Here is a 12,791-nt window from a genome sequence, read left to right as displayed (position 1 = left end):
GTTTAACTTGTTTTCTCATATTTCATATTTTCTTTGCTATGAGAGATTTTTCCAAACCTGCTTTTTTATTCTTTATGTAAATTTTAAATTTTGAAAATAATTTTTTCTTTGGCATTCTGAGTGTTCCCTTTTCATAACATCCTGCTGTTGTTTGAACAGGAGTAATATCTTCTCAGATCTCTCTGTGCATATAATTCAGTTTTGTTTTACTTTGTTTCTGTGTCTTACATTTTATCATTTTCTTTGAAGTGTCAATTTTTCTGTTCATTTACTCTGGGTTTTACAGGTTGACAAGACTCAGTTCAGCATCTGTCAGGTTATGTGTCCCTCTCCCCTACTCACCCCCCACCACACACAAGAACGAGGGAGTTTTATCCTTATTTGTCAACATCTAAGGTAGAAGCTTAGCTTTTAAATTTTGTTCTGATTTCTTTAGAAGAGCTTTCTGATGAATTTCAGGGCTCTGAATTGGGGATGGAGGGGGTGGGTATGGGAGTGGAAGGGCCCACTGATACAGTCTCCTTTAGGTCTCCAGTGAGTTACATTGTTTTCAGCTTCCCAGTCACTTTTGCTCCCTGTTGCACCTGCTGGATTTGGATTCAGAGTCGTGTAGAGGTTCCATGGGGCAGGCTGGCTCTTCTCCAAGGTGGCATCTGCTCATTTCACATGCACCTTTCCTGTCCACTTTTATTTTCATGGAGTTTGGTGTCGCTCTTTCCATTTCTCTTTGCCAGCTCGATTCATTTTCATTATACTCACTTTTATTTCAAGCGCCTCCTCAGAAGTGGTGGAAGGCAGACTCCATGTCTTACCTGCTTTTAAACTGCAAGTCCCCTCAAGACTTCTAAAGCTTTTGCTTAACACCACATCGGTCTTGCCAATCCTGAATCAACTGATTCTGGACTCCCTAGCACGACTGGGAAAAAATTATATAATTGTGCTGATTTGCTCCATTACAAATTGATGAGTTCCAATCTTAGCAGGCTCTCATCTTTGCTGAGCAATCCATTTACTTGGCCCTAGAGTCAGCTTCCTTTCCTATGCCTCATATTGGTCCATTTAAAAAAAATGCCTTTCTTCAAGTTTTTTTAATCTTACTGTAGCTTGTTTTTCTTGTCGGACAACCCCGTATTCCTTATCACTGAGAAAAAAGACGTCCCAAGTAAGAATTCCTTGAATTTTTCTTCCCTCTCCCCTCAAAGATAGTATTATTTTCAAAGGCAAGTAATAGTGCCATCATTTTCTAGCTATGTGACCTTGTAAAAAATTATCTAATATTGTTAACTCTTGGTTTCCTCGTATATAAAATGGCAATAATGTCAATCATACCTGGTTACAAGCATAATTAAAGTAAAACACATGTGGTTGAAAGAATTAAAATAACGCAGAAGGGTAGAAAATGAAAAGTCAGTGTCTCCTTCCTCCATCCTCAAACTCCAGTTTGAAGCGTTTAAATATTATAAACAAATATTTGTAGCTTTGATTTTGAGGATTAGGTAAGGGAAGGTTTTTGATATTTCCCAGCACAGAGTCTAACACTTAGTATGTGTTGAAAAAAGTTAGTTTCTTGGCTTTACTCCCTTCCTTTCTAGATCATGCAAAGCGACTCTTTTTTCCTTTTTAAAAGATTAATGAATGTCTGGCATCCACCTCTGCACTGAGACATTACTTATATAGTGATGCTGAAACTAGTAAGAACTTGATGTAAATAAACATTGTAGTTATCTACATCCATGACTCATGGTACATTTCTTCTCATTTAATTGTATTCAACAAAGAAAAGTTGATTAGGAGTGCCAGAGACTGCTGCAAGGATCCATTCATTCTAATATTTGTGGCCTGACTTCATCGAAGTTTATAAACTAACAAAAGAAAAACCCAGTTTCCTTGGAGAATTCCTCTAGCTCCCCAAATACTTCTAGGAAGAGAGTTAAAATTGAATTCGTATAAACACTTTTGGGTGGTACAGCTGAACAGGTTTGACACTTTTAGAGTAGCAGTTACCTTTGTGTGAAGAATAATGGGGCCCTTTCTCCAAGCAGGGTATGGACTACATTTCAGCCTCTCCTTGCTCCCTTGGCTGGGTGCTCTTGTGCAGTGCACAACCTGCTCATCAGTACATGGTTGGCCTGCCTAGTAAAAATGGTAGTTCTGCATGATTTTGATCCTTGCATGTAGGATTTTTCTCTTTTAAAGCTGATAAAGAGAGAGATGAAGGGAGTGGCAGTGAAGAAAAGAGCCTTTGTTAGACACCTGTTTGGCTCAGGTATGGTGATTGGCACTCATGTATATCTTTTATATACACGGCTTACAACATCACTCCACTGTATGTGTTATTAACATCACTCCACTGTATGTGTTATTAACCACATATTTCAGTTAAAGAAACTGAGGTTAGAGAGTAAATGATTTGCCCAAAGTCATCAGTTAATAACGAGTGGAACTGAATGAAACCCAGATTATCTATTATCTATTATCTATCTAGTTTGTATCCTTTCTGAGTACTACACTGAGGTGCTGTTATACATTTTGTATTTTATATAAGCACACATCTAAGTGCACACACTGCCTCCTTACTCAGAAAGCTATACAGAATGCATCCATTTCTTTCAATAGTGCACTGATATTTGGCCTTGCCAGTTTCTAGCTATGTGAGTATGGGCAAATTAGTTAATCTTTCTGTGCTTGGTTTCTACATCTTTAGGGTAAGGATACTGATAGTATTGATCGTGTTGAATTGCTGTGAAGATTGAATAAGGTACTTGGCAAATTCCTTAACCTCTCTGTGCCTCAATTTCCTCATCATTAAGATGGGCTGATAATAGTCTCGATCTCTTAGAATTATAGAGAGGATAAAATGGAATAAAACCCACAGTAATAAGCAATTGTTAAATAACTATTTAATGTTATTTTTCTCATTTTAAATATGAGGAGAAAGAAATTCAGAGGGATCAAATAACTTGCTTAAAGTCACACAGCTAGAAAATGATAGAGCTAGGACTGGAACCCAGGTTTCTCTGATTTTGAATGTAATGTTTTTAATTATTAAACTGTCCTGAAAGAAGAAAAGAAACACAAAGAAGAAAGCACAATACATAAGCCAATTCCATTTATTAAAGTGTGTGTGAGAAGCTCCAGGTTCACCAGCATGGTGAATTTTCTGACATTAAAGGAGTTAATGACTAACCTGTCTCTGAATTAGCATCAAGTGCTCAAGAGACACCTAAGTGCCTGGGATGGGGTTGGGATGTTTTAGAAAGATGAACTTTTCCTATTGAACCAAAATGGAGTCACAGTTTTTTTGTAGAATGAATCTGATGTGTTATTAGTGGTTCCCTTAGAAAATTCAGATTTGATGGCCAAGATGTGGAGACAACCTAAAGGTCCATCAGTGGCTGACTGGTTAAAGAAAATGTCATATATACATATAATGGAATAAGATTCAGCCTTAAAAAAGAAATTATGTAATATGTGACAAAATGGATGCACCTTGAAGACATTATGCTAAGTGAAAGAGAATAGTCACAGAAAGACAAATACTCTAGGATTCCTCTTATATGAAGTATCTAAAATAGTTAAATTCATAGAATCAAAGAGCAGAATGGTGGTTGCCAGGGTCTGGGGGAAGGGGGGAAACATGGAGTGACTAATCAATGGAGACAACGTTTTCATAAAGCAAGATGAACAAACTCTACTGTTGATGATGCCCAAAGGAGGCGTGTCCATTTCACTAAATGGCCTTGGACAGCCCTCCCCACCCCACAATATGTCAGATCTCCAGTTTCCTTTATCTTCTGCATTTAGAGGGAGGTGTCCTTATGAGGTAGGCAAACATTGACAATTGTGCCAAACTTCGATCCTTAGGGTAATTGCTGGCAATTTAAACAGTAATATTAACTTGGTTTGGTCACTCAGTATAGATTATATTAAAGATTTATTCACTTCCCTTCAAAATAAATCTTTATTTTTCTAAAACAAAATAAAACAATAACAACAAAAAAGGTGACTAAGCTCTAGACATCTGCTGTACAACTTTGTGCCTGTAGTCAACAATACTGTACTGTACACTTGAAATTTTGTTAAGAGAGTAGATCTCATGTTAAGTGTTCTAACCACAATATGACAAAATTAAAGAAAAAAATTCAGATTTGATTCTCCTAGCACCCACAGTTTCCCTGCAGTTTTAATTAAGAAATGTGTTTTGCTTCCCCTCTGTGTCTACCGAACTGTATTTCACACAGGTGTGTCCTAATCATTTTGTCGACAAAGGAGCCAGTGAAAACTGTAGCTTAAGCAATACTTTATATAAACACATTGTATAATGTGAGTTGTTTGCTCTTCACCTTCAAATAATTTTTTCAAATGGGGTTAAATCTGATGTCCATGTACAGAATTTTTCAAGTACTGTCTTGATAAATCATTTAATAATTCTAGCTTTATTATCTTTCATTCATCAAGTGTCATCTCTTTGAACTTAAACTAAAATCTATTATATCATCTTCTGATTTGGAGACTTGAGTTACTGGGTCAGAACTTTTCCAGGGATGATTTCTTGAGCTGTGACATGACGAAGATGCATTTGCTCAGTTTTCCGAGAGCATTTTCGGCAATGACCGTGATCGACCAGTGCACAGGTTCAAAATCTCAGGGGTTGGGGTATTCTTCTCAAGTTACTTCTCTCAATATAGTTTTATTGTCTCAAGACATAAATATTGTCTGTTAATTCAGACCTTTGCTGCAACTCACCAAAGGTACATTTCATCATCTTTGTCACCACTCCTGAACTTGCCATCCTGCCAGTATTTAGATAGTATTCTACTACCAGCCCTTGAGTGACTAGCATTTCTAGCCAGATCATTCCTAACTTCTCTGATTAAACCATTCCTCTCTTATGTGTTTCACAGACAACTTAACCTTCTGAACGTTTTTTTTCCTATTTAATTTCTTTGGTGACATTCAAGATCTTTTATTTATTATAGGTATTACTAATTTTAAAGGCAATTCCTGAAAAGTAGAGAAAAAATAGTTTACTTAAAGGATCTTAGATATGTGTGTTTCTGGATTCTCTTGGCTACTTTTATTAATAGGCTTACAGTTCATTTCTAGCTGTAAGTATATGATTTGATCTATTTTTGACTCTATTTGGGAGATACAAACAAAATTTGCTTTACTTCCTTTTTAGGAGTATCGAGGGGATATAAAATATAAGCAGATTTTCTTTCCCGTGAGTTTTAAGTTTTGTAACTGAGATCTAAACAAATTACAGGAACTTTGTAAAACTATATAATATCTGTTTAAACACTGTGAGCCTTGAACCTATATTATTAAACTCGGGGCCAAATTTGCCACTCATAACGTCATATTAACATAGTCAATAGACAATGTTCATCATATAATGTTAGCAGGAAAAATAGAATTTAGAACACTCTGTGAAATCTTGATAACAATATGTTATTCACGTTAATTTATATGCATATTGAAAAAAGAGCAAAGGGAAGTAAATATACTAAAAGCATAATGGTGGATATTCCTGGATTGTAGCATTACTGTGTGAGTTTGATTTGACTTTTTAGTCCTTTTGTATTTTCCAAATTTTCTACAATAAATATATATTACTTTAAAAATAAATAAAGGGGCTTCCCTGGTGGCGCAGTGGTTGAGAGTCCGCCTGCTAATGCAGGGGACACGGGTTCGTGCCCCGGTCCGGGAAGATCCCACATGCCACAGAGCGGCTAGGCCCGTGAACCATGGCCACTGAGCCTGCACATCCGGAACCTGTGCTCCACAACAGGAGAGGCCACAACAGTGAGAGGCCCGCGTAGGGCAAAAATAAAAATAAATAAAATAATAAATAAATAATAAATAAATAAATAAAAGGCATTTCAAGATGTTGTTCAAGGGACACATCATTTTATTAAAAATGATTCTGGATTTAAAGAGACGGTTTGAGGTCTTCCCTGGTGGCGCAGTGGTTGAGAGTCCGCCTGCCGATGCAGGGGACACGGGTTCGTGCCCCGGTCCGGGAAGATCCCACATGCTGTGGAGCAGCTGGGCCCGTGAGCCATGGCCGCTGAGCCTGTGCGTCCGGAGCCTGTGCTCCGCAACGGGTGAGGCCACAACAGTGAGAGGCCCGCATACCGCAAAAAATAAAGAAACGGTTTGTATAAGTTGTAAGTTATTATATGTAAATTTCAAGTTATATCTGGTTTGAATTTGTTGACTATAAAGCTAAAGGAAGCTTTAACAATAAAAAGAATGATTGGATGCAGTAACCGTAACTTTCCTGAGTATAGTCCTGGGGAACCCTAAGCTATCCCATGAGTTATTACATACTCCCCTGTGTTGATCATGCTGCTCTCTGCTCATGTAGACAGGAAGGGCGTTGACAGCCATTAACTATTAGGCTGTTAAGGTCATATAGCTTCTAAATGGTAGGCCTGCAACTGGACCCTCATCTAGTTTTCTGACTGTTCTCTATATGAGTAAATAAGAAAATGATATCTTCCTTTTTGAAAAGAAAATCATCATGAAGGCCTTTTGTGCTCTTTGTGTTTGTGACTGTGTTACTTTTTTTTTGTTTTCGGTACGCGGGCCTCTCACTGCTGTGGCCTCTCCCATTGTGGAGCACAGGCTCCGGACACGCAGGCTCAGCGGCCATGGCTCACAGGCCCAGCCGCTCCGCGTCATGTGGGATCCTCCCGGACCGGGGCATGAACCCGTGTCCCCTGCATTGGGAGGCGGACCCCCAACCACTGCGCCACCAGGGAAGCCCCCAACTGTGTTACTTTTATTCCTTCCTGCTTCTGCCCTGTGTAGATAAAGAAAACACATCAGTATCTTCGTGACTGTTATGTGCTAGGAACTCGCTGGGCGCTGGGTATCCATTTACTTATCTAATCCTCCCATCAACCCTGCGATATAGATATTCTGGTCTCTGTTTTACAACACAAGTGAAGTCTCTCTAGATTTGTTCATGGCACTGATGAATTGTAGATATGGAATTGAACCCACTCTTTTTATTTATTATTTTATTTTTTTTATCTGTGGCCACTCTGAGCGGCTTGCGGAATCTTAGTTCCCCAACCAGGGATTGAACCTGGGCCCTCAGCCGTGAAAGCACAGAGTCCTAACCACTGGATCACCAGGGAATTCCCTGAACCCACTCTCTCTGACTCTAATGCTCAGCACAGTGAGAGCTGAGTGCCAGGAAAGCTGCATTAGAGGAAGAAGAAGGAGGAGGGTGAGCACACAGAAGACTCAAGGGAAACCATGGCCAATTACACAAAGCGGGTCCGCTGCCGTAGGGATTTAAGGGGACACACTATGGAGACAGAGGTAACTGGGTTTAAATCCCTCCCTGATTCTTACTAGTTCTGTGAACTTTAACAGTACCTATCTTATCCTTTCAGATATTCAGTTTCATTATCTGAAAGTTGGAGACACAGTCATAATAATTTTAATTCTCATGAGGAATACATGAGGTAACTTCTATAGAGAACTCAGTGCACAAGTCCTGGAGTAAAATTAGGACTATGTAAATGTTAGTCCTAAGTGATGATGATGATGATGATGATGATGATAGTAGTATTATTTATAAACCTGAAGTTGCACAGCTATATCTGGACAAAGAAGGGCTTTAATATAAAGCCAAGAATTTAAGCAGAATTGAAAAGAAACATTCTAATTGAAGTCTCCTTAAAGACTGAGATAAATTGATAAAAATTTAAGAAATTATGAGAAAGATACCATTTTTTTTCGTTGATTAGTATATTTTGCCTGAAAGGTTTTTGTTGCATGGGTCATATTCTTTTAATCCATGTGGCTTGAATATAAGATGTATGGATCCCTATTTGTCATATCTCTTAGTAAGGAGAAAATTAACAGGAGGCAGAAAGAAGGTTAAGGGACTCCTCTTTGATTTGTGGAAACCAGTAGAAGTGTGTCAGGTGGGGAAGTCCAATCGTTCTTTAGGTTTTGGGGTGGAGTGATGTGACACAATTTGTGTGTGTGTGTGTGTGTGTGTGCGCGTGAGAATATGTCTGTGATTTGAGAGCAACTGTATCCTTACATACCCAGCTGTAATGGCTCCATGGTAGAGATTTTTACTTATGTTAAACCTCAGTCTGTTTTATTGTTGTATGTTACTTTAAATAAACATTGATCCTTAAGCAACTGATTTAATGAAGATTAGGCAGCAAGCTTGCTCTTCCCTTTTCTGTTCATTTTGGTCTCCCCATGGCTGGTTTCCTTAAAGCCTCAATGATTGTGGGGCATGTCAATATACCTTTCATATTTTCCTAGGCTTGAAAATCAGTAAGTTGTACTAGTTAACCTCAGAGACTCCTCCCATCTCTCTAATTCTATAATTCCATGATTTTTATAGGAACATGTCATGTGTGACCTAGGTTTACAGCTTAGACCATGTAGTTATAAGGCATTTGTTAGTGAGTCATTGTTCCTGTCGTGGAAAGAACACTTACATGGACACTGAGTTAACATGAGCCTCTTGTTTGCAAGGCTAACTTGTCAGTAATGTTTTCATTTATTAGAAAGGTGATGTACTGTCCCTTTGCACAAGGATGAGTGTGGTGTACTACAGTCCTTGTAAATTTTGTACTCCCATGATGGTCTTAGCTCAGGCTAATGAGAGGTTGCTTGGAGTGACTCAGATTTAAACACTTGCACTATTATTCTAATCCAGTCTGTCTTCTGGAGTGTGAGTGATAGTCAAACAAGACGTTATTATTCTTAAAAATAATTTTTTTTAAATCAGTGCAGTGTAAAGGATTAACTGTGTCAGCATCTTTCTTTTTTGTGTGCCACTATGGCCTTTTTCCCGAATGACATTTTCCATGAATGCCTCTTTCTTTTCACTGCTATTTATATTGCTTGTTTTGATTTTCTTAGAGCTTTCCATATTGTATCATTTCTTTGTATCAGACACCATGATCTCATGAGAAAAGCAAGCATACCCAAGGGTGACCTGGGACTGTACCTTTGTTTCCAGAACTCAGGAAAGCTTTTGCCTTCCTGTCATTGATATGTGTTCTGAGCATCTGTTGACATTCTCTTTAGATTCCTTTCTCTTGAGTGGACATACCCATAAAGGAGAGATATTTGAAATATGTGGCTGTCATAAATGAATACGAAACATGCTGTTAATAGGAAATTCCTTGTAACTTTTAAATATGCATAGTAAAAACCCTATTGTATGGATTTGAAACGTGTCATTTTTAGTGACTAAGCATGCAGGCATATAAATCCCTTTTATTTCACAAGTTCCTGCAGTTTGGTTCTTGAAGAACTAGTGAAGATAATAGTAATTCACACAGAATACTCTTCATGTGATATCAATTAAAATAGCACCAATCGGGACTTCCCTGGTGGTCCAGTGGTTGAGAATCTGCCTTTCAATGCAGGGGGTGCGGGTTCGATCCTTGGTTGGGGAACAAAGATCCCCCATGCTGCGGGGCCACTAAGCCCGCGCACCACAACTAAAGAGCCCGCAGGCTGCAACTAAGACCCAACGCAGCCAAAAATAAATAAATTAATTAATTAATTAATGTTCTTTAAAAATAGCACCAATCAGCCTTATAATGAATCATTTGGCTTCCTTAGACGTCCATTTCATCATCCTTGGAATGTGGAAATAGGTCTAGAACAGGGTTTCTCAGACTCAGTATATCGAGATTTGGGTCAGTTAATTCCTTATCCTGGGGAGGGGCTGTTCTGTGTATTGTTGGACTTTTAGAAGCATCCCTGGCCTCTACCCACTAGATGCCAGTAGCATCCCTTTAGTTGTGACAAACAAAAATGTCTCCTGACATTGCCGAAATTGCTGCCCCTGTGAGAACTACTGGTCCCGAATCACATTTTAAAAGTATATTCAATTTATTTATTTATTTATTTATTTGGCTGCATTGGGTCTTCGTTGCTGTGCGCGGGCTTTCTCTAACTATCAAATGGTATGATTCTAAGAGTTGGTGAATATAATAATTATGAGAGTCTTGTGACAGTTTCTTTTGTGGAGGGATATGAATGAAGAATACAGTTTATTTTCCTTTTGCCTCTTTGGAAGTCTTTCTTGGTAAGGTTTAAATATTGCTGTGAACTTGTTCCATTAAAATTCGATGACTCATTTATCAACGTGTGACAGGAGAAAAGCCTTTGAACAAACAACACTTTATGTTTATGGATTAATACATATGGTTGGGATGGACTAGGCTACTGGGTGAGTGGTTACTCAACATAGTCATTAAAGGTAAGTCCTGGAACATAACAGACATTCCAAAATATCTGCTGACTGGAGGGAAGATGGATAGTTGGGCAGGTGAATGAAGGATCTGCTATTGCCAGTTCCTGAGGCTCTAGGAAGGGTACGTCATCAGTGACACCTAAAAATGATGGTCATGAAAGCAAAGCAAGGAGGTCATTGGATGTGAGCACTCAGAGCCCCTTTCATCTTTTCATGATTCCCTCTGGGTACCTGCCTGCCTCTGTCTTTCCATAGCCATTTCCTTACATCTCTCTCTCGGGCCCTATATCCTTACTTGCCTGCCCTCCCCACCCCCCCCCCCCTTTTTAGATTTTTTTGATGTGGACCATTTTAAAGTCTCTATTGAATTTGTTACAATATTGCTTCTGTTTTATGTTTTGGTTTTTTGGCCACGAGGCATGCGGGATCTTAGTTCCTCAACCAGGGATCAAACCCATACCCCCTGCACTGGAGGTGCAGAATCCTAACCACTGGACTGCCAGGGAAGTCCCTTTTCCCCCTTTTATATTTCTTGCCTGAACTGATTTTTTTAGATTTTAAAATATTGTATCCCTCCTTTAAACCAGACATCATGATCTCATGAAAAAACAGAACCCATCATGTTTGCCTGTAAATCCACATCTGGGCATTCTTGAGGGAAGGAGAGTTTTTTTTTTTTTTGCGGTACGCGGGCCTCTCACTGCTGTGGCCTCTCCCGTTGCGGAGCACAGGCTCCAGACGCACAGGCTCAGTGGCCATGGCTCACGGGCCCAGCCGCTCCGCGGCACGTGGGATCTTCCGGACCGGGGCACGAACCTGCGTCCCCTGCATCGGCAGGCGGACTCTCAACCACTGCGCCACCAGGGAAGCCCGGGAAGGAGAGTTTAATGGTTCTTCTCTGGTCATCTGAATCAAACCAGTGATGTGATTCCTGACGGTCTTTGAAAAATCACCTCCTTTTGATTTTCTAGAGTCCCATGTCTTTCTTTGATAATTTATTCCAGAATAATTAAAGTTTTTGGTCAAAGGACCTTATGTTGATAACTCTGATTGATGGATTCCATGTTAATGTCCTCATCATGATATTATTTGTTTGGCACAGAAGAGTATTTCTTCCATTTTACAGTTAAAGAAATCGAGGGTCCAGTTTGTTAAGACATAGAGCCAAGTGTCTATAGTAAGTGAGTAGTTTAGTTATATGAAGGTTAGAACTTCTGAGCTCAGATCCGTATCACCAAGATGGAAGATAGAATCGAGGTATGATAAATAATTTGATATGAATGTCGTACTGAATCTGTAGGACCAGAAAATTGAAACATTTCTCTTTATGTTTTGTTTCAAAGTCATAAAAGTAATTATCTAGGGTGCTACGTCAAGGTACCATGGCTTTGATTTCATGGGAATATCTCCTCTAAAACGGACACACGACTGAACATCAAGAACTGTCCTATGAGTTTTATTTTAGCAATGTTGCTCATGATCTACTTTTTTCTCTTAGACCTTCTCTGACCATGCCTCATAGGAATCTGACAGGAAGCTGCAATGTGAATTGTGGTTGTAAAATACACGAGTATGAGCCAGTCTGTGGATCGGATGGAATTACATACTTTAACCCTTGTCTGGCTGGCTGTGTTAATAGTGGTAACATGAGCACTGGGGTGAGTATATTTCACAAGTTTCTGTACTGTTGTTAAATTTCATATGCAAACACAAGGCTTCAGTCTCCCTTTTCAAGAAACTTCAAATAATCTACAAAATACCTTCTGTCAAACACCCAGAGGAAAGAAAATTATGCAATACTATATCATTTTTTTTTCCAGGGATGATTGGAGCATTTGTGTATAGTGATCTGATTCCACATCAGCACTCCCCTGTTACATTCTGTGCCAACCCAGTGAAATTTTATAAGGTTGAGTGCAAGCTTTCTCCTTTGTTACCCTGACAGGGCCCTTGTGATGGACTTGAAGGTCAAGATGACCACATTTGGTGCTGATAGAAGAGAATAGGAGAGCAACTCCCCTGATCAGAGCCTGTAGATGGGCAATGGCCATTTTTCATAGACTATCAGTTCAGACTTTTTTTTAAAACTTTCAGAGTAAAGATATTTCTGTCAGTTCAAGAATAGGCTATTTTGGGAATTCCCTTCCCCGTGAATTATAAATAGTCTGTAACACTGTGGGAGAAGGTTTTCATATTCTACGCAGTTCTTTATTGAGCCTTGTTTCATTCTTTGCATAAGAACAGATTGTAGGAGGCTGCTTTCATTAAAAGGTTAAAGTGCATTTGCTTGTTCTGTGCAGGCGATATGGGATTATACTGTTGACTGCCTGTTTTGGGGATGTCATGTTTGATTTCTGAGTTATAAACTATAGTGATAAATTGAGATTCCTTTTCTGGCCCCCCGTTATGTAATTGGTGAGCTCCAGCGTGTGACTGAATTGAAAGGGACAATGAGATCTATTCTTCTCAGTGGCTAAGTTCTTCCCTGGGAGTGAGTGAGTCCTCTGGTACAGCATGCTCATTTTTTTTTAACTTT

The 12,791-nt window shown here is 39.1% G+C and overlaps 1 protein-coding gene across 1 annotated transcript in view; it reads left to right on the top strand.

Moving 5' to 3' along the window:
* Positions 1–12,791, top strand: part of SLCO5A1 (solute carrier organic anion transporter family member 5A1) — a gene marked incomplete at both ends in the record, with an annotated part of 119,067 nt that overhangs the window by 98,723 nt on the left and 7,553 nt on the right. Inside the window, one exon of the mRNA XM_079722716.1 lies at positions 11,754–11,913. Within this exon, the coding sequence (XP_079578842.1) occupies positions 11,754–11,913 (160 nt within the window). The remainder of the gene's footprint in view (positions 1–11,753; positions 11,914–12,791) is intronic.

Source organism: Hyperoodon ampullatus (genome assembly GCF_949752795.1).
Source record: "Hyperoodon ampullatus genome assembly, chromosome: 17".
Classification (NCBI taxonomy): Eukaryota; Metazoa; Chordata; class Mammalia; order Artiodactyla; family Ziphiidae; genus Hyperoodon; species Hyperoodon ampullatus.
This window is presented reverse-complemented; position numbering and strand designations above follow the sequence as displayed.